The 21,839-nt window shown below is 63.0% G+C and overlaps 2 protein-coding genes across 14 annotated transcripts; both read left to right on the top strand.

Annotated features, from left to right (window-relative positions):
* The first annotated feature begins 245 nt into the window (after positions 1-245).
* On the top strand, positions 246-10,031 carry ARHGEF25 (Rho guanine nucleotide exchange factor 25). 3 transcript variants are annotated; one of them, XM_004601646.2, is made up of 16 exons: positions 247-397; positions 690-804; positions 2,967-3,184; positions 3,297-3,392; positions 3,473-3,549; positions 4,197-4,263; positions 4,414-4,517; positions 4,703-4,772; positions 4,878-4,967; positions 5,885-5,977; positions 6,907-6,957; positions 7,111-7,188; positions 7,930-8,130; positions 8,252-8,432; positions 8,681-8,880; positions 9,570-10,031. In XM_004601646.2, the coding sequence occupies exons 1-16, from the start codon at positions 299-301 to the stop codon at positions 9,684-9,686; spliced, it is 1,857 nt and encodes a 618-aa protein (XP_004601703.1). In that variant the 5' UTR covers positions 247-298; the 3' UTR covers positions 9,687-10,031. The 3 variants fall into 3 exon arrangements, with proteins under 3 accessions (XP_054984543.1, XP_004601703.1, XP_004601704.1); XM_055128568.1 differs by lacking the exon at positions 5,885-5,977 and having other exon boundaries at positions 246-397; XM_004601647.2 differs by lacking the exons at positions 247-397; positions 690-804 and adding an exon at positions 1,744-2,094.
* Positions 10,032-13,591: 3,560 nt separating this feature from the next.
* On the top strand, positions 13,592-21,811 carry SLC26A10P (Solute carrier family 26 member 10). 11 transcript variants are annotated; one of them, XM_055127150.1, is made up of 18 exons: positions 13,758-14,361; positions 14,722-14,832; positions 15,304-15,461; positions 15,691-15,855; positions 16,100-16,252; positions 17,391-17,473; positions 17,597-17,744; positions 17,854-17,967; positions 19,162-19,239; positions 19,462-19,557; positions 19,894-20,000; positions 20,079-20,148; positions 20,220-20,336; positions 20,423-20,447; positions 20,527-20,612; positions 20,693-20,747; positions 20,861-20,967; positions 21,631-21,811. In XM_055127150.1, exons 1-18 carry the CDS (start codon positions 13,836-13,838, stop codon positions 21,667-21,669), a joined length of 2,238 nt encoding a protein of 745 aa, XP_054983125.1. In that variant the 5' UTR covers positions 13,758-13,835; the 3' UTR covers positions 21,670-21,811. The 11 variants fall into 11 exon arrangements, with proteins under 11 accessions (XP_054983126.1, XP_054983125.1, XP_054983123.1 ...); XM_055127148.1 differs by having other exon boundaries at positions 19,894-20,148; positions 20,861-21,761; XM_055127144.1 differs by having other exon boundaries at positions 20,079-20,336; positions 20,423-20,612; positions 20,861-21,762.
* Positions 21,812-21,839: the final 28 nt, after the last annotated feature.

Below are 21,839 nucleotides of genomic sequence, written 5' to 3'. Positions count from 1 at the left end.
ACAGCGCTCCTGGGGAGAGCGTGTACTCGGTGCGTGGTACCCTCTGAACGCCGGCAGCGGAGTCCCGGGTTCGAGGCTGGAAGGGGGCCTCGGAGGGCTTTGTTTGCTGCGGAGCCAGAGTTGAAGGAGAGGAACCACCCCAGCCCAACTGCGAAGTTTGGCTGGGGTGGGAGTGGGGGCGGAGCCGGGCGGGGGGCGGATTCCGCCGCAGCAACACCCCGGACGCGCGCCGGCCTCAGAGCCCCCCGGCTTCCGTGCCCCCAGGAGCCCGGACCTGGAAGCAGGGTAGGGGTCCAGCATGAAGCCCCCGGACCGCCCCGCCCCTGGCCGCACTGACCGGATACTGGGGGTCATGGGGGGCATGCTGCGCGCATGCGCCCTCCCCGGGCAGGAGGGGGTAAGAAAGGGGAGCCAGGGGGTGTCGGGGGCTGCAGGGGGACCCAGGAGGGTTGTACCCCACGACCCCGTTCTCTGGAGCGGGCGTCCTGCGGGGCAGTGGCAGGAATCCTGGCGTGAAGGGGGTCATAGCCACGTCCCGGGGAGGGGGGCACCGCTCCCCCCCCACCCAGCGTGGCTCGGGACCCCTGTAGACCCGCGGCGCACTTTGACAGGAGGGAGGCCCGAGGGGGCAGCCGGGGGTCGCGGTGGGCGTGGAGGCCGGGCTCCTCACGGTCCTTCTGTTCCCGCAGGCCCCGAAGAGAAGCCCCCTCGGGCCGGGGGGTGTCGAGCCCGAGCCGGACGGCCCCGAGGGGGAGGAGAGCGGGGAGCGCGGACGGGAGGCGCCCGCGTGGGCTCCGCTGCCCGGTAGGAGGCCGGGGTGGGGCACGGCCGCCACCCCCTGCGCGGTGGCAGGTTCGGGACCAGGCGGCTCCCACCGGCATCCCGTGTGCGTGGCCCCCGCGGACCCGCACGTGCCCCGGGCCCCACCCCTGGCCCCTCGCCAGGCCGGGCTCCGGAAAGTCGCCTTAATTGGTGCTTCGCCGCCGCCGGAGCCCCGGGGCCTGCTGGAAGGAAGGGTCGGGCGGGCGGGCAGGCGGGCGGCTCCTGGGCCGGGACCCCCCGACCCCGCGGGCACCCCAGCGGCGCACGTCCTGCGGGGCGGCCTGGTGCACCCCCGCGAGGCCCGCCACGGCCTCCACCCCGGCCCATCTTCGCCCGAGCCCCGACCCCATCCACCGGCTCTTCCCGGCTGCAGAGGCCGCGGGGCGCCCCGAGGCGGACCCCACGGCTGGGCCTTCACCGTGGTGCCCAGCCTGGACCTGGACCCTCACCCGAGGCCGCGATGCGGGAGAAGGAGGGGGAAGAGGAGGGGGGGGAGGGGGAGGAGGAGGGGGAGGGGCGCGGGGAGCCCCGGCCGGCCGGGGAGGAGGGGCGGAGGCGCTGGGGACGTGGAGTGGGAACGGGGTGGTGCTGGGGGAGGGGGGCGGCGGCGGGCGGCCAGCTCGGGCCGCAGGGGGGCCGGAGGGGAGGGCGGAGCCGGGCCGCAGAGGCCCCTCCCCGCGCGGCACCGCGGCCCGGCCTGTTATTCCGCCCGCCGCGCCGCCGGGACCCGCGCCGCGCCAGTGACTCGGGGGTCGGCCCCCCGCCCGCGCCCCGGCCCGGGCCCCGCGCCGCCCCCCGCGCGCCCCGCGAGGCCGCAGACGGCGCTGGAGCGGCTGCCGCATCCCGGCCCAGCCCCCCCACCCCCACCATCCCTCCCCGCCCCGCGGGACCGCGGGACCCGGGGCCCCGCACCCCCGGGGCTCCGGAAGCGCCCCCCATCCCCGCTCGCCGGCGGCGCCCCGCGCCCTGCGCCCCGCGGAGCCCCCGGCCCGCCCGCGGCCCCGCCTTCCGCCGCCCCTGGACGCCCCCTCCGCGCCCCCCCTTCCCCGCCGCCCCCAGCCTGGCCCGGGGCAGGAGGGAGGGGGGGTGTGCGCGCTGCGCCGTTCCCGCCCCGCCCCCCGTGAGTCCCCCTGCATGGCCGGCCCGGGCGGGGGGTGCGGGGGGGCCCGGGCGCCATGCGGGGGGGGCACAAGGGGGGTCGCTGCGCCTGTCCCCACGTGATCCGAAAAGTGCTGGCCAAATGCGGTTGCTGCTTCGCCCGGGGGGGACGTGGTGAGTGCGAGGTCGCGAGGGCGCAGTGGCGAGGGGTGCGGGGGGCGCGGGGGGCCTCGGCCGGCGCTGGCCCTGGGGCGTCAGGGGCGGGACACGGTCCCCGTGTTTTCCAGGAAAGTGACTAAAAATTGATGATCGCTAAGATCCCTTCTGCCCCCGAATGTCTCTGGATTCAACTTAGGGAAATTGGGGCCGGGACTGGGGACTCCTCCTGGCCGCGGCCCCCTGGCCGGGCGGGCCGCCTTGCGGGCGCGCCCCCGGCCGCGAGGGGCGTCTGCCGGAGAATCACATCCGAAGAGGGGCCGCGGCTTGAAGGATAAGGGGCGGGGGTCTGCCGGGAGCCCTGAGGCGTGCACCCCTCTTGCCCCACCGCCTGGGTCTCTGCATGCGGTGGGAAAGGGGGTGCAGAGATCTTTTTATAGTGACTATTGCAATGGGTGCAGGAGGGGTCTGGGGGTGGCAGCTGGGCCCCTCGCTCTCCCTCCTCCTCCTCCTCCTCCTGGGAGAATGGTCTGTACCCGTTGCAAAGGGAAGGGTTGTAGGAGAGCAGATGGCCTCCCCCCATTCCCCGCGCCTTCCCAGATGGCCGCCCCCACCTCCAGATCTCTGCCAGGCGCAAGATTTGGGGAATCTCCACGTGTAGCTGGGGCTTCCACATGGCTTAGGGGAGGCAGGGGTTTGCCCCTCTCCCTCCCCGGGGGTATCCTGGTGGCACTTGCTAGGGTGATCAGCCGCAGGGGTCAGCCAAAGGCCAGCAAGAAGGGGATGGGCACCACAGCCAGAAAGCCCCGAGAGGGCGCCAGGGCCGGCCGGGGGGTGGTGCCCAGCCTGGACCGGTGGCTCTCACCCCCTCCCCTCTCCCCTGCCTTTAGAATCTTACTCCATTGCTGGCAGTGAGGGAAGCATCTCGGCCTCGGCGGCCTCGGGTCTGGCCGCCCCGTCGGGCCCCAGCTCTGCTCTCAGCTCTGGCCCCTGCTCCCCGGGCCCCCCAGGGTCAGTGGGTGGCCTGAGAAGATGGCTGGAGCACTCCAAACATGGGCTTGGCGTGGAGGCTGAGAGCGGCGGCGGCAGCCGGGCTGGACAGTACGAGGTGAGCACAGAGGCAGGTGCAGCGTCGCCGAAGGACACTAGCAGAGTAGTCTCTGGGGCCCCCGGTCATCGCGCCTGTCCTCAGCTTCTGACACTTGACCTCCGGCCCCCAGAACTGGGTGCTGGAACCAGCGTTAGCCCCCGGAGAAGAGTTGCCAGAGCTGACCCTGCTGACCACGCTGTTAGAGGGGCCTGCAGATAAGGATCAGGTACAGGGAAAGGGCTCCAGGAGACACCTTTCACCCGGGAGGCAGCTGCTGGCTTGTTCTAGAACGTTCTTTCCTCCCAGCCACCTGAGGAGGAGACTTTATCGCACGCTCCGGAAAATGAGGAGGAACAGAAAAAGGCGGCTCTAGAGAGGAGTATGTGAGTATCCCCGCGTGCCGCACAGCCCCCACCCCTCTTCCTAGGACCCCTCACATTTTAAAGAATTTTTCTTTTTTGGGTCACACCTGGCGAGGCACAGGGGTCACTCCTGGCTCTACACTCAGGAATGACTCTTGGCAGTGCTCAGGGGACCCTATGGGATGCTGGGGATCGAACCCGGGTCGGCCGCGAGCAAGGCAAACGCCCTCCCCGCTGTGCTATGGCTCCAGCCCAAGGAGCCCTCCCATTTTAGATTTAAGACGTGGAATTTTCTCCCAGACTGACTATGGTAAACAAAGGGGCTTTTAGGGGCTGGAGCAATAGCACAGCGGGTAGGGCATTTGCCTTGCACGTGGCCAACCCGGGTTCGATTCCCAGCATCTCATAGGATCCCCTGAGCACCACCAGGAGAGATTCCTGAGTGCAGAGCCAGGAGGAACCCCTGTGCATCGCCAGGTGTGACCCAAAAAGCAAAAAAAAAGAGAAGGGGGGGCTTTTATCCTGCAGGGGGAAACTGGCTAAAACCAGAGCCCAATTCTGCTTTTTTTTTGGGATGCTGGGATTTGAACCCGGGTCGGCTGCGTGCAAGGCAAATGCCCTACCCGCTATGCTATCTCTCCAGCCCCGCAATTCTGCTTTCTTCCCAGGTATGTCCTGAGTGAACTGGTAGAGACGGAGAAAATGTACGTGGAGGATCTGGGGCAGGTTGTGGAGGTAACTCCCTCTCCCTGCGCCCCTCCCGGCCCGGCCCTTTCAGGAAAAACCTTGGTGCAGCTCTGAGCCGGTGCCCTCACCGCCTGTGTGTGGGACTCCCGAGTGATGGCTGCCCCTACCAGCTGATGCTCCCCCCCAACCTTCCCTCAGGGTTACATGGCCACCATGGCGGCCCAGGGAGTGCCCGAGAGTCTCCGAGGCCGTGACAGGATTGTGTTCGGGAACATCCAGCAAATCTACGAGTGGCATCGAGAGTAAGTGACGGGGCCTGTGGGGTGGCAGGTGGGTGTAGGTAAGTCTGATCACCCTGTCCCAGCAGGGGCCCTCTGTTGCCTGAGGAATTATTGGAGGTGCTGCAGGGGGAGCCCCGCGCCCCCGAGGGCAGAGAGGTCTAAATTGGGGGTAGCTGACCTGCCTTTTCCTTGCCAATCCCCTCCAGCTACTTCCTGCAAGAACTCAAGCAGTGCTTGGATGATCCTGATTGGCTGGCGCAGCTGTTCATCAAACATGTGAGGCTTTGGGAGGGTGGGGCCAGGGATGGGTCTGTGGGTCTGGGCTCGCCCCTCTCCTCCGTGGGTGAGCACCTTCTGAGACATGACCCCTTTCCTGGACAGGAGCGCCGGCTGCACATGTATGTGGTATATTGTCAGAATAAGCCCAAGTCAGAGCACGTGGTGTCAGAATTTGGGGACAGCTACTTTGAGGTCAGTGACAGAGGTACTGTGGCAGGGAGTGGGAATGGAATTGGCGTAATGGGGTCAGAGAGAGAGAGAGAGTGCGCGCAGAGGGCAGGAAAGTATTCTTTGCATGTTGGAGGTTCAAGTTCAAAGCCCAGGACTGCATAGTCCCCCCAAACACTGCTTGGAATGATACCTGAGCAATAAGCTGGGAGTAGCCCCTGAGCACCACCAGCTGAGTCCCCAAACCAAAACATTCCCCACTAACAAATAAAAAAATAGATAAATAAATAAATAAATAAAGGTGCCAGGAAAGATAGAACAGTTTGACTTGCATGTGGTTGGCCCTGGTTCAATCCCTGGTCCCTTGAGCAGCACCGGAAGTGATCCCTGAGCATAGAGCCAGGAGTAAGCCCTGAGCATAGCCGGGTGTAGCCCAACCAAAACAAGCAAAAATAAATAAATAAATAGCGGGGTTGGAGCAATAGCACAGTGGGTAGGGCGTTTGCCTTGCATGCGGCCGACCCGAGTTCGAATCCCGAGCACCGCCAGGAGTAATTCCTGAGTGCATGAGCCAGGAGTGACCCCTGTGCATCACCGGGTGTGACCCAAAAACCAAAAATAAATAAATAAATAATAAATAGCAAAAGAAAACATAAAGAAAAAGAAGAGAGGGGCTGGAGCGATAGCACAGTGGGTAGGGTGTTTGCCTTGCACGCGGCCGACCCGGGTTCGAATCCCAGCATCCCATAGGGTCCCCCAAGCACCGCCAGGAGTAATTCCTGAGTGCATGAGCCGGGAGTGACCCCTGTGCATCGCCGGGTGTGACCCAAAAACAAAACAAAACAAAAATTAACAAAAAGAGGGAAAAAAAAAGGGAGCAGGGAAGCAGTGGCCGCGAGCGGGCTCTGGGGGCTGTGTGACCACCCCGTCTCTGTCCCCAGGAGCTCCGGCAGCAGCTGGGGCATCGCCTGCAGCTAAGTGACCTCCTCATCAAACCAGTGCAGAGGATCATGAAATACCAGCTGCTGCTGAAGGTCAGGACGGCCTGCCCTCCCCCGGGGCACACCTGGTGGACCGGGAGAGACCTTCGCTCATCTCCCCACGATTCTCCACACCACCCGCATGCTGTTCTTCCCTGGGGCGTCTCCCCCTCCCCCCCACCCCTTCTTCCCTTTATTGCTGCTGCTGCCTTGGAGCGCTGCACGCATTCCTCACCACGGTGCTCACACAAGGAGTTCGGGAGTGTGTTTGTGTTTGCCCCCCCGGCAGTGTTCAGGCTCATCGGTTACATCAGAAGCAACCGATGGAGCTCCGGGAACCATCTGGGTTGCTGGGGATCAAATCCAGGTCCGCTGCAGGCAAGAGTCCTCTCCGCCGTGCCAGTACTCTGGCGCCTGACACGTCAGTGGGCTTGCAGTGTTCCCACCCCCACGGGCGCTGAATCACACAGGTTTTGGCTATAATAATGCCCACCAGGGGGCGCACTTCCCAGCTGTGGGATTCCTGCATCTTTTTGCCTGAGGCGCTGCACCCTCGCTATGGTGCTCCCCCCCTTGTCTGTGGTGCGCAGGAAGTCACTTCCCGTGCCGGGGTATCGCAGGCAGCAGAGACGTCTGGATCACGCTCCGTGGGGAGTTTTTTCTTTTTTTTTTTGCTTTTTGAGTCACACCCGGCGATGCACAGGGGTCACTCCTGGCTCATGCACTCAGGAATGACTCCTGGCGGTGCTCAGGGGACCCTATGGGATGCTGGGATTCGAACCCGGGTCGGCTGCGTGCAAGGCAAACACTCTCCCCGCTGTGCTATTGCTTCAGCCCCTCCGTGGGGATTTGAACTTGTGGCCATATACTTACCCTTGCTCTAGACCCCCCCACCCCCGCAGGCTGTGTACTGTGCCCTAGGATGTCGGAGCACTGGAAGGCGGTCCCCGCATCTCCCTCGGCCTCTCTTTTCTGCCTTGTAGGATTTCCTCAAGTACTACGGTAGAGCTGGCAGGGACACTGAGGAGCTGGAGGTGAGGACCCCCTCCCCCCCATCTCCCCAGCTCCTGGCCAGGGATGAGACCCTCTGGGTCCATGGGGAGTGGGGGGGAGGCGGCCCAGGGCTGGAGCCGCCCTTGAAGAGGCTTCTCCAGCAGGGAGTCAGTGTCTCTCTCTCTGCTTCCCAGCAAGCAGTGGAGGTCATGTGCTTCGTGCCCAAGCGCTGCAACGACATGATGAGCCTGGGGAGACTGCGGGGTTTTGAGGTAGGAGCCGGCTGCACCGGGAGCCCTCCTCCTCCTCCTCCTCCTCCTCCTCCTCCTCCTCCTCCGGGGAGCCCTCCTCCTCCCCCCTCCTCCTCCTCCTCCTCCTCACCCTCCTCCTCCTCTTCCTCCTCCTCCTCCTCCTTCTCCCCCTCCTCCTCCTCTTATTCCTCCTCCTCCTCCTCCTCCTCTTCTTCTTCCTCCTCTTCTTCCTCCTCTTCCTCCTCCGGGGAACGCTCCCCCTCCTCCTCCCTCTCCCCCTCCTCCTCCCCCTCCTCCTCCTCCCCTCCTCCTCCTCCTCTGGGGAGCCCTCCTCCTCCTCCTCCTCCTCCCGGAGCCCTCCTCCTCCTTCTCCTCCTCCTCCTCCCCCTCCTCCTCCTCCGGGGAGCCCTCCTTCTCCTCCTCCTCCTCACCCTCTTCTTCCTCCTCCTTCTCCTCCTCCTCCCCCTCCTCCTCCTCCTCCCCGTCCTCTTCTTCCTCCTCCTCCTCCTCCTCCTCTTCTTTCTCCTCCTTCTCCTCCTCCTCCTCTTCTTTCTCCTCCTTCTCCTCCTCCTCCTCTTCTTCCTCCTCCTTCTCCTCCTCCTCCCCCTCCTCCTCCCCTCCTCCTCCTCATCTTCCTCCTCCTTCTCCTCCTCCTCCTCCTCCTCCTGGCACCTGGGCAGGGGGAAGGGGAGGGGGGGTGGAGCCCAGGTGCCCTGTCTGCGCGGTTCCCGCCCCCTCAGTCACCCTCTCCCTTGTCTCCAGGGCAAACTGACGGCCCAGGGCAAGCTCCTGGGCCAGGACACGTTCTGGGTGACAGAGCCGGAGGCTGGGGGGCTGCTTTCCTCCCGGGGTCGAGAGAGGCGCGTTTTCCTCTTCGAGCAAATCGTCATCTTCAGCGAGGCGCTGGGCGGGGGCGCGCGAGGGGGCGCGCAGCCCGCGTATGTCTACAAGAACAGCGTCAAGGTGGGAAGGGGCCCACCCCCACCCCCCGACGGCGGCGTGCGGCGTGCCAGGCTCTGGGAGATTGATCTGGGCACCGTCAGGAGTCACCCCAGAACCCCGGGGCTCTCTCCCCCGTTTCCAGGTCAGCTGCCTGGGCCTGGAGGGGAACCTCCAAGGGGACCCCTGCCGCTTCGCCCTGACCTCCAGAGGGCCCGAGGGCGGGATCCAGCGCTACGTGCTGCAGGCGGCGGACCCCGCCGTCAGCCAGGCCTGGATCAAGCAAGTGGCGCAGATCCTGGAGAGCCAGCGAGACTTCCTCAATGGTGCCGCTCTCCCCGCCGGCCTCCCCTGCAGCCCCTGACCTCCCCGACCCGTCACCACCCACTCATGCGGCCCTGCCTGCGCCCCAGCCCCCCGCCCACCCCCTCTGCCCGCGTGCGCGTCCACCACTGGCTCTTTGGTTAATCAACCACAGCTCCAGTTGGCCCCGTCTGCTGCTGCGAAGGGTGGGCTGCAGGGGAGGGTCCCGCCCTGCTCTAAGCCTGCCTCTGCGTGTCTCTCTCTCCCCCAGCCTTGCAGTCGCCCATTGAGTACCAGAGACGGGAGAGCCAGACCAACAGCCTGGGCCGGCCAGGAGGGGGCGCTGGCGTGGGCAGCCCGGGGAGAATCCGCCCTGGGGACCGGGCCCAAGCCGGCATGCACACACCCATCAATGGCTCTCTCCCCTCCCTGCTGCTGCTGCCCAGAGCGCCCCTGGCCCTGGACACACAGGTGTGACTACGGGACAGAATGGCACGGCCCCTCTTGTCTCCTCCGCCCCCCCCCCACCTGTCTTCCCCCACCTCCCTCTAGGTCTGCCCTGGCCCCCTTCCTCTCTCTTCCCCACCCACCCCCAGCCCTCCAGTTTAGCTCTGGGAGAGGCTGACGGTCAGATAAGGAGTCGGCGGGGGTGGCGGGGGTGGGGTGGGGGGGGCGGGGGCTGGAGAGTTAGTACTGTGGATAAAGCACTTGCCTTGCACGCAGCCGACCTGGGTTCGCTCCCCAGCATCCCATAGGGTCCCCCGAGCCCACCAAGAGTCATTCCTGAGTACAGAGCCAGGAGGGACCGCTGAGCATCACTGGGTGTGGCAAAAAAAAAAAGAAGAAGGGGCTGGAGTGATAGCACAGCGGGGAAGGCGTTTGCCTTACACATGGCCGACCCGGGTTCGAGTCCCAGCATCCCATAGGGTCCCCCGAGTCATTCCTGAGTGCAGAGTCAGGAGTAACCCCTGTGCATCACTGGGTGTGACCCAAAAAGCAAAAAAAAAAAAAAAAAGAAAAACCCAACCAGAAACAAAGACAAAAACAAAGAAAGAAAAAAGTAGGCCCCGGTGTGTTTGCCCGGGGTGGGAGCCGGGGGTGAGTCGGGATGGGGAACGTCCCCGAACTCTTTTGACGGTCTGACGTGAGTCTGTCTTTAGGCCCTCAGTGACCTCCCCCGGCCCCGGAGGCCTCACGACTCCCCACCGGCTCCGTCACTCCCCGACACCCCTCCCGGCCAGGCCCGGCTGGCCAAGCTGGACGAAGACGAGCTGTGATGGGCGAAGGCTGCGAAGGAGGCAGGGGGGAGGGAGAGAGGTGCTGACCGGGCCTCGCTATCCCCCGGCACCCCAGGGACTTCTCCCCCGCTGTGTCTCGGGGCTGGCCAGGGCCGGCTCGGAGGAAGGTACGAGACGTCAGAGAACTTGTTTGTGCCCGAGGAACTTGTGTCCCTTCAGCTCCCGCCTCTCTGCATGCATCCCCGTTCTCCCGGCACAGTTCTCCCCCGAGGAGGATGCGAGGGTGGGTGCTGGGGCAAGGGCCAGCTAGACATCCTTGGTTTTATTTTTGATCTTTTTTTTTTCTCCTGTTTTCTGAAAATAAAGGTTTTGTTATATCACTGAGGCAGTTGTCTTGGCAGAGGGGTGGGTAAACTCTATGAAGGGTCGTCGGGGTAAAGTGGGGTGGAGGAGAGTGACGGGGACCCCCCCCACTCTTGGTGGTGTAGTGGTGGCTCTGAAGACCCAAGAACACTGTCGCTGACTGTCACTGTCATCCCGTTGTTCATCGATTTACTCGAGTGGGCGCCAGTAACGTCTCCATCCGTCCCAGCCCTGAGATTTTAGCAGCCTCTCCTTACTCATCTTTCCAAGTCCAATCGCGATTGGAGGCTCTTTCAGGGTCAAGGGAATGAGACCTGTTATTGTTACTGTATTTGGCATATCAAATACGCCACGGGGAGCTTGCCAGGCTCTTCAGTGCAGGCAGGATATTCTCGGTAGCTTGCTAGGCTCTCCGAGAGGTGAGAAGAACACAAATGTGAGATTTAAAATGTTGCTGTCTGGAATGGGAAAGGATATTCACCCAGTACCCATCCGATAAAAGATTGATATCAAGAGTATACAAAGCACTGGTTGAACTCTACAAGAAGAAAACATCCAACCCCATCAGAAAATGGGCCGAAGAAATGAACAGAAACTTTTCCAAGAAAGAGATATGAATGGCTAAAAGGTACATGAACAAATGCTCTGCATCACTAACCATCAGGGACATGCAGATCAAAACTACCATGAGATACCACCTCACACCACAGAGAATGGCACACATCCAAAAGAACAAAAGCAACCGCTGTTGGAGAGGATGTGGGGAGGAAGGGCCCCTTCTACACTGCTGGTGGGAATGCCGACTGATTCAGCCCCTTTGGAAAACAATATGGACGATTCTCAAAAAATTAGAAATTGAGCTTCCATTTGATCCAGCAATACCACTTCTGGGAATATATCCTGGAGAAACAAAAAAGTATAGTCGAAATGACATCTGCACTTATATGTTCATCATGGCACTGTTTACAATAGCCAGAATCTGGAAAAAACCCGAGTGCCCGAGAACAGATGACTGGTTAAAGAAACTTTGGTACATCTATACAATGGAATACTATGTAGCTGTTAGAAAAGATGAAGTCCTGAACTTTGCATATAAGTGGATCAACATGGAAAGTACCATGCTAAGTGAAATGAGCCAGAAAGAGAGGGACAGGCAGGGGCTGGAGTGATAGCATAGCGGGTAGGGCGTTTGCCTTGCATGCGGCCGACCCAGGTTCAATCCCCAGCATCCCATATGGTCCCCTGAGCACTGCCAGGAGTAATTCCTGAGTGCAGAGCCAGGAGTAACCCCTATGCATCGCCAGGTGTGACCCAAAAACCAAAAAAAAAAAAAAGAGAGAGGGACAGGCATAGAAAGATTGCACTCATCTGTGGAATATAAAATAACAGAGTAGGAGATTACATCCAAGAGTAGTAGTATATAATGCCAGGAGGTTGGCTCCATAGCTTGGAAGCTGGCCTCACATGTTGGTGGAAAGTCATCCCAGATAGAGAGGGGAACACCAAGTAAAATGTGATTGGAGATCCTGCGCGGGGAGGGAGATGCGTGCTGAAAGTAGACTAGAGACTGAACATGATGGTCACTCAATGCCCCTGTTGCAAACCACAACACCCAAAAGGAGAGAAAGAACAAATTGGAATACCCTGCCACAGAGACGGGGTGGGGTGGGATGGGGGTGGGAGGGATACTGGGTTCATGGGTGGTGCAGAATGGACACTGGTGGAGGGATGGGCTCTTGAACATTGCATGAGGGAAAAACAAGCACAAAAAGGTGTGAATCTGTAACTGTACCCACACTGTGACTCACTAAAAATAAATAAATAAATAAATAAATAACAAATAAAATGTTGCTGTCTGGGGCCAGAGTGATATAAGTACAGTGAGCAGGGCATTTGCTCTGCATGCAGCTGACCCAGGTTCGATCCCCCACACTCCATATGGTTCCTGAGCACCACCAGGAGTAATTTCTGAGTGTGGAGGCAGGAGGTACCCTTGATAATAAGGTGTGGCCTCAAAATTTAAAAAAAGAGAAAAAGAAAAATTGGGGCTGGAGCGATAGCACAGCGGATAGGACGTTTGCATTGCATTGGGCCGACCCAGGTTCATTCCCAGCATCCCATATGGTCCCCTGAACCCCGACGGGTAATTCCTGAGTGCAGAGCCAGGAGTGACCCCTGTGCATCACTGGGTGTGGCCCAAAAAGGAAAAAAAAGAAAATTGCTGCTGTCTATGTTTTGAGCCTGTGGTTTGTGCATCTCTCGGTTCAGATCTGGGCCTGGGTGGGAGGGCCTACTTGGAACCCTAAGATCGTTGGTTTATCCTCCCCTGCACCCCCCCCCCCGCATCTGGCCTCTGTTCCCGGCCCCACTGGAAGGCGCTGTGTGGGGGCCGGGGGTGAGACTCCCTTTCCGCCCAACACCCAGAGTCCAAGGTCAGGGCCAGCATACCTTTCCCCTGGCTCCTCCGTGGCCAGCCAGGCAGGCTGGGAAGGGCGAGGGTCGTGGGGGCCGTGACCCCGTGCTGCTCTGGCCTTCTCGGTTCTGCCGTCTGGGAGGTCACGGGCGTCACCGTCGCCACACAGGATTCCTCCCTGTGGACATCCCTGGGGCGGGGCTTGCTCCTCCCCACCCCTGGGCCTGCCCCCGGGACAGAAGGAGGCCAAGAGGCAGAGCTCCAGGGCCCGGCGCCCTGTCCTGGGTGTGGGGCTAAGTGTTGGGACCACCGTGTCCGGGTGTCCCCTGGGCCGGGTCACGTGGCTCAGGCTTCCTCAGCAGACAATAGGCTGCTGGGCTGGGAGCTTGAGGAGCAGCCGGAGCCTCCCTGGGGCCCGAGGTCCCCCTGGCTGACAATGACGGGAGGGACCTCGAAGGGGGGGACAGGACGTCCAGCCCAGATAAGACTTCTGGGGGAACAATAGGAGGAATTGAAGAGGGGAGACCCACCCTCGCTGAACCCCACCCCCAGGACTTTGGGGTCAGGGACTGGGGACCAGGGGTGCTGGGGATTCTTGTGCGTGGAGGAGGGGTGGCACGCGGCAGAATGCTGGCCTCAGGACCTTTGAGTCTCTCTGGGCCACAGAGAGGTGCAGGGGATGCACCTTTCTATACCGAATCCCACTCCCGCGACCCCCCACCCCAACGCTGTGAGCCTCTGCTTTGTGAGTCGCACCGGGATGTGATACAGGGGGCATATACAGGGGGCATGGTTTTGTGAAGAAAAGCAAAATCACGACGTCCTGTCAGTGTGGTAGGTCCTGTAGACTCAGCACTGGGACTGGGGGCCACGCCCCTCCCAAGAAATGTGAGTGGGGGCTAGGGGTGGGCTCACTAATGCCCCTGCACCCCCCCGCTCCCCGGAGAAAGCAACTTCTGAGACTCCAGGTAAGCTGCACGGGGATGGGGGGACCCGGGAACGGCTGTGGGGATGTGTGCCAGGGGATGTATGTGGGGGGGGGGGGGGTGTCAGGAATCGCGCCCTTCAGATGAGGGTCTGCAGCAACTCGGCCAGGCCAGCTTCTGTCTCTTTCCAAAATGCAGGCGGGGGGCTGGAGCAATAGCACAACGGGGGAGGCGTTTGCCTTGCACTTGGCCAACCTGGGTTCGATTCCCAGCATCCCATAGGGTCCCCTGAGCACCGCCAGGAGTGATTCCTGAGTGCAGAGCCAGGAGTAATCCCTGCGCATTGCCAGGTGTGACCCAAAAAGAAAAATAAAAAAAGACAAAATGCAGGTGAGGGCAGGCCCCGGATCGGAGGTGGGGTTCGGGGCTCGGTGGAGGGGGTGCGGGCGGCGGGTGCAGGCTCCGGAGAACGCGATCCGCCCAAGGATGTCGGAGGAAACGGAGAAACGTGCGGCTTGGAGACACCCCCTGCCCCCCTGCAGGAGGTCCCCCAGAGACAGGCCGTCCAGGGCCGGATTGGACCCTGCCTGGAGGAGGCGGGACTCTGGCCCGCGGGGGGCGGAGGGCTATTTAAGCCTGGGCGCAGCTGGGGGGGTGACCCAGGGCAAAATGAGTGGCCTCCCGGGCGCCAGGCCCTGCCCGGGCCGGGGAGAGGCCCCCGGCTCGAAGTCGCCCCTGGGCGCCCAGCTCAGGGAGCCTCTCACCGAGGCCCGGTTCCAGCAGCTGTTCGGGGGCGCGGCGCCGGAGCCCCCGGCCGTCGGGGAGCCGGGCGGGTCCCCGCTGTGCGGGCGGTGGGGGCGGCGGCCGCGCGCCTGCTCCCGCCCGGGGGCGTGGCGCCTGCTGCGGGCCCGGCTGCCCCCGCTGCGCTGGCTGCCCCTCTACCGCTGGCGCGCCTGGCTGCTCGGCGACGCGGTGGCCGGAGTGACCGTGGGCATCGTGCACGTGCCCCAGGGTGAGCCCCCCCGCCCGCCCCCAGCCCGTTAGGTGCCCGGAAGCCCCCTGGGAGGAGGCGCGAGGGGCCCCTGAGGGTGGGCGTCGGGGAGACAGCGGCTGGGTGCGCGCCCCCCTCCCCGCGCCCCGCCTCCACGCAGGCGGACAAGTTCCAGCCCAGGGAGCTGGAGAGGCCCCCCGGGACGCAGGCCGACACGGACCTTAACCTTGGCCGCCCCACGACCTCCCACCGAGGCCCGTTTACCCCTCGTTGGGCAGGATCGAGCCAGCCCCGGGTCCTGCTCCAAGCGTGGGCCGGGGCCGGGCAACCCTCCCCCTCCGCCCCTACCCAATGATTCTGCTCTCCCCCCCCAACTCCTAGGCATGGCTTTTGCCCTCCTGACCTCGGTGCCCCCCGTGTTCGGACTGTACACCTCGTTCTTCCCCGTTCTCTTGTACACCCTGTTGGGCACCGGGAGACACGTGTCCACCGGTGAGTGACCCAGGGATGTGGCCCTGTGCAGGGGGGAGGCGGAGGGGGAAGCTGGGGTGGGGGCGGAGAGTTGTCGCTGCAGGCAAGCTCCTGGTCTCTCTACCGCCCACCCCTCCACCCCAGTGTTTGCTGGGGTGCCGAGTGGGGGCCAGGAGGCCCGAGTTTATCCCCGCCTTTGCCGTCCGTTCAACTTGGTTAGAACATCTGGGGACTCGGCAAGTGGGGAGAGGAGAGACAGGGTCCGGGTGTGGGAGCTAGCGAGCGTCTGGAGCGGGAGTGAGGGGAGAGTGGCCTGCATCCTCACCGTCGTCTGCAGGGCCATCTCTTGTCCCCAGGGACTTGCCTCCAGGAGTGTGTGCGTGTATGGGGGGGTGGGGGGTCTGACCCCCAGCAGCCTCTGGGGCCGGGAGCTGAGCTTGGCCCTGGACACCAGCAGCACGGCGGTGACCTCAGCTCTCGTCTCTGCGCCAGGCACCTTCGCGGTACTCAGCCTCATGACGGGCTCGGCCGTGGAGCGACTGGTACCCGAACCCGCGGGGGGCAACCTGAGCGCAGTCGAGCGGGAGCAGCTGGACGCGCAGCGGGTCGGGGCGGCTGCGGCCCTGGCCTTCGGGAGCGGGGCGCTGATGGTGAGGGACAACGCGGGGGTGGGGGCCCCCCAGAACTGGGCGAGCCGGGGGAGGCCGGTGCGGGGGAGGCCGGCGGCGGTGGGCGCGGGAGCGGCGGGACCCGTCCGGGCCGCGGCCCACGATCCTGCGCGGGCGGGAGAGGCGCGCGCGCGGGGTGGGGGGGGGAAGCGGGAGAAGCCTCCGCCCGATGTCCCCCGCGGCGCTGACCGCGCGTCTCGCTGCCCCGCAGCTCGGCATGTTCGCCCTGCAGCTCGGCGTCCTGGCCACCTTCCTGTCCGAGCCCGTGGTCAAGGCGCTGACCAGCGGGGCCGCGCTGCACGTGCTCGTGTCCCAACTGCCCAGCCTCTTGGGGCTGCCCCTCCCGCGCCAGATCGGCTGCTTCGCCCTTTTCAAGGTGGGGGGTGGGTGGGTGGGCGGGGACCCGGGCTGGGGGCCGTGGGGGTGTAGGGGCGGGTGGGCCTCTATCGGTCTCGGGAAGAGGGAAACCGAGGCAGGCAAGACCGCGCGAGGAAAGCAGGCTTCGAGCCACGTGGCGGAGGCGGGGCGCCGCGGGGAGCCAGGAGGGACGCTGGCGAGGGTCCCCGCGGCGGGCAGCCGACCCCCGCACCAGGCCCTCCGTTCCGCGCCCCCGCCCGCAGACGCTGGCCGCCGTGCTGACTGCGCTGCCCCAGAGCAGCCCCGCGGAGCTGACCATCTCGGTCCTCAGCCTGGCGCTGCTCGTGCCCGTCAAGGAACTGAACGTGCGGTTCCGAGACCGCCTGCCCACCCCGATACCCGGGGAAATCGTCATGGTGAGGAAGGCTGGGGGGCGGGGGGTGGGGGGCCCCCAGCCCCTGCGCGGCCAAGCTGCCCGCTGCCGCCCCCTGGCGGGATGCAGAGCGGCCACAGGCGAGAGGACCAGGCCCTTGCCAGGCTTCTCCAGAACACTCGGACCCCCAAACCCCCCACCCCTCTCACGGGCCCACCTCTCCCGCCCAGCGCGCGGGCCAGCGCAGGAGGCGTTTTCTTGCTACCGCGCTCCCTTGCGGTCCGGCGCGCCGCGGCGCATCTCTCAGCCTGTCCTTTACTGTCATTCTCCCTGCATCCTTTTTTTTTCTCACCCACTTACACTTCTCTCCCTCTCTCAAATAATATTGCTATATTTAGCAATATATAATTCTATATATTTCTAAAAGCAGCCCAGGTTCCCTACTTAGGGTACAATATTGTTTTGTTTTAGTTTTGGACCACACCTGGTTAGTGGGTTCAGGGTTATTCCTGGCTCTGTGCTCCCGCCACTTCTGGTGGTACTCGTGGCATCAGACGCTTGTGGGGGATGGAACCAAGTTGGCTGTGTGCAAAGCAAGGGCCTTGGCACCTGTACGCTCTTCCTCCCTCCTTCCCTTCCTTCCTTCCTTCCTTCCTTCCTTCCTTCCTTCCTTCCTTCCTTCCTTCCTTCCTTCCTTCCTTCCTTCCTCCCTCCCTCCCTCCCTCCCTCCTTTCCTTCCTCCCTTCCTTCCTTCCTTCCTTCCTTCCTTTCTTCCTACCTCCTTCCTTCCACTCCCTCCCTCCTTTCCTTCTCTCACTCTCTTTTTCTTTCATGGCTGGGTCATTCTGCTTGCTCTTCACAAGGCCTCATAGAATCCTCCTGTCCTCCCCTACCCTCTCCCCCATCTCTCTCTCTCTCTCTCTCTCTCTCTCTCTCTCTCTGTCTCTCTCTCTCTTTCTCTCTCTCTCCCTCTCGCCCCAGATCATTCCTCTTCCCCACCCCCTCTCCACTTTTCCAGCTCTGTCTCACTCTCCAACAGTTGCAAGCACCCTTTCCAACACAGCTCAGCGCTGGCATCACCTAATCCTGAACCAAGAACCCCATGGGGCCTCTCTCTCCCTCTTGGACTCCCGGGGGTAGGCCCAGCCCTGCGCATGCCCCGATGAGCCCTCTCTCTCCAGGTGCTCCTGGCTACAGTGCTCTGCTTCTCCTCTTCCCTGGACACAAGATACAATGTCCAGATTGTGGGATTGCTGCCCGGAGGGTAAGAAAGAGTAGAAGCGGGCAGCGTCCTCCCACCTGACTCCCGGCCCAGGCTGCCCCATCTGTCTGTGTCTGTCTGTGTGCCCCCACCCGCCCCGCCCCATCACGGAGCCTCTCTCCTCAGATTCCCTCAACCCCTCCTCCCCAACCTGGCCGAGCTGCCCAGGGTTTTGGCTGACTCGCTGCCTCTGGCGCTGGTCACTTTTGCTGTGTCCGCGTCCCTGGCCTCCATCTATGCGGACAAGTATAGCTACACGATCGACTCTAACCAGGTGGGTGTTGGACCGGGTACCCCAGCCTCCCTAGGGAGGCAGGCCCCCAGCTGGACGCCCCCCACCCCCCACCCCGGCCTTGCTCTCTTATCTCTTTGCGTTTCCCCAGGAGCTCTTGGCACACGGCGTGTCCAACCTTGTCTCCTCCCTTTTCTCTTGCTTCCCCAACTCAGCCACGTTGGCTACGACCAGTCTCCTGGTGGACGCGGGGGGGAACACGCAGGTGAGAGCTGGCACGTGCATGGCGTGGAGGAGGCGGAGGGGGGGGGGTGGGGAAGCAGGTGGTCATTGCCGAGCGGCACCTCTGTGAGAGGAGACGGGCACCGTGGGGACAGTGGGCGAGGGGATGGGCGAGGGGTCCTAAGGGAAGAGGGACAGAATAATCAAGCACTGCTTAGACTTTTTTTTCTCTTTTTTTGGGTTGTACCTAGCAATACACAGGGGTTCCTCCTGGCTCTATACTCAGGAGTTACTCCAGGTGGTGCTTGGGGGACCCTATGGGATGCTGGGAATCGAACCCGCGTTGGCCGAGTGCAAGGCAAACGCCCTACCTGCTGTGTGTCACTCCAGCCCCTGCTTAGACTTTTGTGGCTCCTCAGCACCCTAAAAGTTGAGGCGCCTCATGTAAAGTTTAAAAAAACAACAACAACAAAAACCCCTACTTAGCTGTAGGAATTTTGAGGAGAAGATTCTAATATTCCCCTCTTCATGGGGACATTTTCTTTTTAAAAAAATAACACCTATGCATTTCCCTTGCACCTTTTAATTTTTTTTTCTTTTTGGGTCACACCCGGCAATGCACAGGGGTCATTCCTGGCTCATGCACTCAGGAATTACCCCTGGCGGTGCTCAGGGGACCATATGGGATGCTGGGATTCGAACCCGGGTCGGCTGCGTGCAAGGCAAACGCCCTACCCGCTGTGCTATTGCACCAGCCCTCTTAATTTTTTTTTTCTTTTTGGGTCACACCCGGCAATGCACAGGGGTCATTCCTGGCTCATGCACTCAGGAATTACCCCTGGCGGTGCTCAGGGGACCATATAGGATGCTGGGATTCGAACCCGGGTCGGCTGCGCGCAAGGCAAACGCCCTACCCGCTGTGCTATCACTACAGCCCCTTAATTTTGTTTTTTAAAACTGAGCTGGTGCGTGTGGTTAACCCTGAGTTTGGGGTAACCTCACTGTGGCTTTTTAGATGGAGGCAGGCTACAGGATGGGGAAGTTGGGCTGATCTCGGGGGAGTTGTGAGGGCTGAGCGTTTAACTGGCAGCGGGCAGTGGGAGGTGCTAGCGGCAGGATATCAGAAAGGGCGGGAGGGGTGAGGAGCATCAGTGTTGGTGGGCGTTGGGGGGGCGCGTTTTCCCAGGAGCGGGTCCGGACTCCCTTCCTCGGGGCTCCGGGCCCTTCCTCCCTCCAGCTGGCGGGTCTTTTCTCCTGCGCTGTGGTCCTCTCGGTTCTGCTGTGGCTGGGGCCCTTCTTCTACTACTTGCCTAAGGTGAGGAGCAGAGGAGGGGTGTGTGTGTGTGTGTGTGTGTGTGTGTGTGTGTGTGCCTGTGCACCAGAACTCTGGGGTAGTCAGCCCACCTCCTCTACTTGTCTAAGGTGAGGAGCAGAGGAGAGGGGTGTGTATACGTGTGTGTGCGCGCGTGCGTGCTTGTGCGCCTATGTGAATTATCCCGGAACTCTGGGGTGGTCAGCCCACCTCCTCTGTCCCCAGGCTGTCCTGGCCTGCATCAACATCTCCAGCATGCGCCAGATGTTCTTCCAGATGCAGGAGCTCCCCCAACTGTGGCGCATCAGCCGCGTGGACTTCGTGAGCAATGGCGGCACCCCCTCCCCCCCACACACTCCCACTCCCGTGTCCAGCGCCCCTAGCCTAGTGCAAAGTGAATGGTCCTGACCCTAAAGCATAGTGCACCCCCCACACACACACATGCACCCCTCCGGGTTCCTTTGCCCAGACCTGTGTGTCGTGGCCTGCTCCTGTGAGAGCATTCCAGTTGGTGCCCCCCACCCCCCCCCGTGGGCTCAGTCCACAATCCGTCCCTGCCTCCTGTTACTCTACCTTCTCCCCGACCATCCACTCTGTGGTTCGCGCCCCTCCCCCGCCCGCCTTCTGAGCACTTCCCCTCCCGCCCACGCCCTGCAGGTCGTGTGGATGGTTACGTGGGTGGCCGTCGTGACTCTGAGTGTGGACCTGGGCCTCGCCGTGGGCGTCGTCTTCTCCATGATGACTGTGGTCTGCCGCACCCAGAGGTGGGAGTGGGGAGGGAGGGTGGGGGAGGGCCTGGGGGCCGTCTCCGACCCGGCAGCTGACCCTAGCTTCTCACCTAGGGTGCAATGCCAGGCGCTCGGATGGGCTGAGGGCACGGAGCTGTACCGGCCCCTGAGAGAGAGCCACAAGGTGGGTGGCCGAGCACTGAGAAGGAAGGGGAGCCGAGGTGGGCCGCCCTCTCACCCTCGGACCCTCCGCAGCTCCTGCAGGTCCCCGGGCTCTGCATCCTCAGCTACCCGGCGCCTCTCTACTTCGGGACCCGCGGGCAGTTCCGTCGCCTCCTCGAGGGGCATCTGGGGCTGGGAGACGGAGGCCAGGTGAGGGGCGGGAGGCTCCTGCTGAAGGGGGGCTGGAGGAGGTGTATGATGTCCCCAGTCACGCCGTGGTCCTTCCTTACTCCCAGAAGACGGACGGCCCCGCCGAGACAGGTGAGACGGGCTGGCGAGGCGCTCCCTTCTCGGGCACCACCAGGGGGCGCCTGGGCACCGCTGCCTTCTCCTGCCCTAGTTGCGGCCGAGCCCGTCAGAGCGGTGGTCCTGGACTGCAGCGGGGTCACCTTTGCAGACGCGGCCGGGGCCCGAGAAGTGGTGCAGGTGAGGGGGACGGGAGGTGGCAGAGAGTGACCCCTTCCTGCCGCACGCAGCCCTTCTGACCCCCCGCCCCACCCTCGCAGCTGGCCAGCCGATGCCGAGAAGCGGGGATCCACCTTCTCCTGGCTCAGTGTAACGGTGAGGGGGGCCCTGGGGCTGGGGTGTGGTGTGTGTGTATGTGTGTGTGTGTGTGGGGGGGGGAGTTACAGCGTGGACTCAGGGTCTGAGAACCTGGCCACCTCTCCATGCAGCCTCAGTGCTAGGGACGCTGACCCAGGCCGGCCTTGGGGATCGAGTGGGCCCGGAGCAGCTGTTCGTGAGCGTGCAGGACGCCGCTGCTCACGCCCTGGACATGCTGGTGAGGCGGCAATGGCCACAGATGTGCAGGCTGGGGCGGGCCCGAGTGGGTGAGGTATTGGCGGCCCGGGTCCTGGGGGAGGGATGTGGGCAGGGGGCCGGGGAGGGAGAGAGGGCGGGAGAAGAAGGAGCTGATTTAAGACTCGGTCAGGGGGCTGGAGAGATAGCACAGCGGGTAGGGCGTTTGCCTTGCACAAGGCAGACCCGGGTTCAATTCCCAGCATCCCATAGGGTCCCCTGAGCACTGCCAGGGGTAATCCTGAGTGCAGAGCCAGGAGTGACCCCTGTGCATCGCTGGGTGTGACCCAAAAAGCAAAAAATAAAAAAATAAAAAAAGACTCGGTCGGGGCCAGCACAGTGGGGAGGGCGCGTGCCTCACCTGTGGCCCGCCCCGGCTCAGACCCCAGCATCCCGTACGGTCCCCCAAGCACGGCCACGAGCAGCGGCTGAGTGCAAAGCCAGGAGTAGCCCCTGAGCATTGCTGGGTGTGCCCCCATCCACCCCCCAAAAAGACTCATTCAGGGAAACTGGGTTCCGCCATGGGCAGAGGATTGGGGAACTCGGTCCTTCGGGGCGTGGGGTGGCGGCATGTCCCTCAAAGGACTGTTGGGTATTGGGAGCAGCAGAGCGGTCCCCGATATCTGACACCTCCCTCCCTCTCCAGGAGCTCGCAGGCCCAAAGACGTGCACGGTGTGGCTGTGACCCCATCAGGGCCCTTGGAGTGGACAGGGTCCCCGGCCCTGACCTCCGGGCCCCCTGATGTCATGTGACTAATAAAACAAAGCTGAGAACCTCTGGGGTTCAGGATGTGAGTGTGGGGATCTGCACACGCCTCTCCCCCCCACCCCCCACCGCCCGGCCGTTGGCCCTTC

The sequence above is a fragment of the Sorex araneus genome, chromosome 2 (assembly GCF_027595985.1).
Source record: "Sorex araneus isolate mSorAra2 chromosome 2, mSorAra2.pri, whole genome shotgun sequence".
NCBI classification, from domain to species: Eukaryota; Metazoa; Chordata; class Mammalia; order Eulipotyphla; family Soricidae; genus Sorex; species Sorex araneus.
This window is presented reverse-complemented; position numbering and strand designations above follow the sequence as displayed.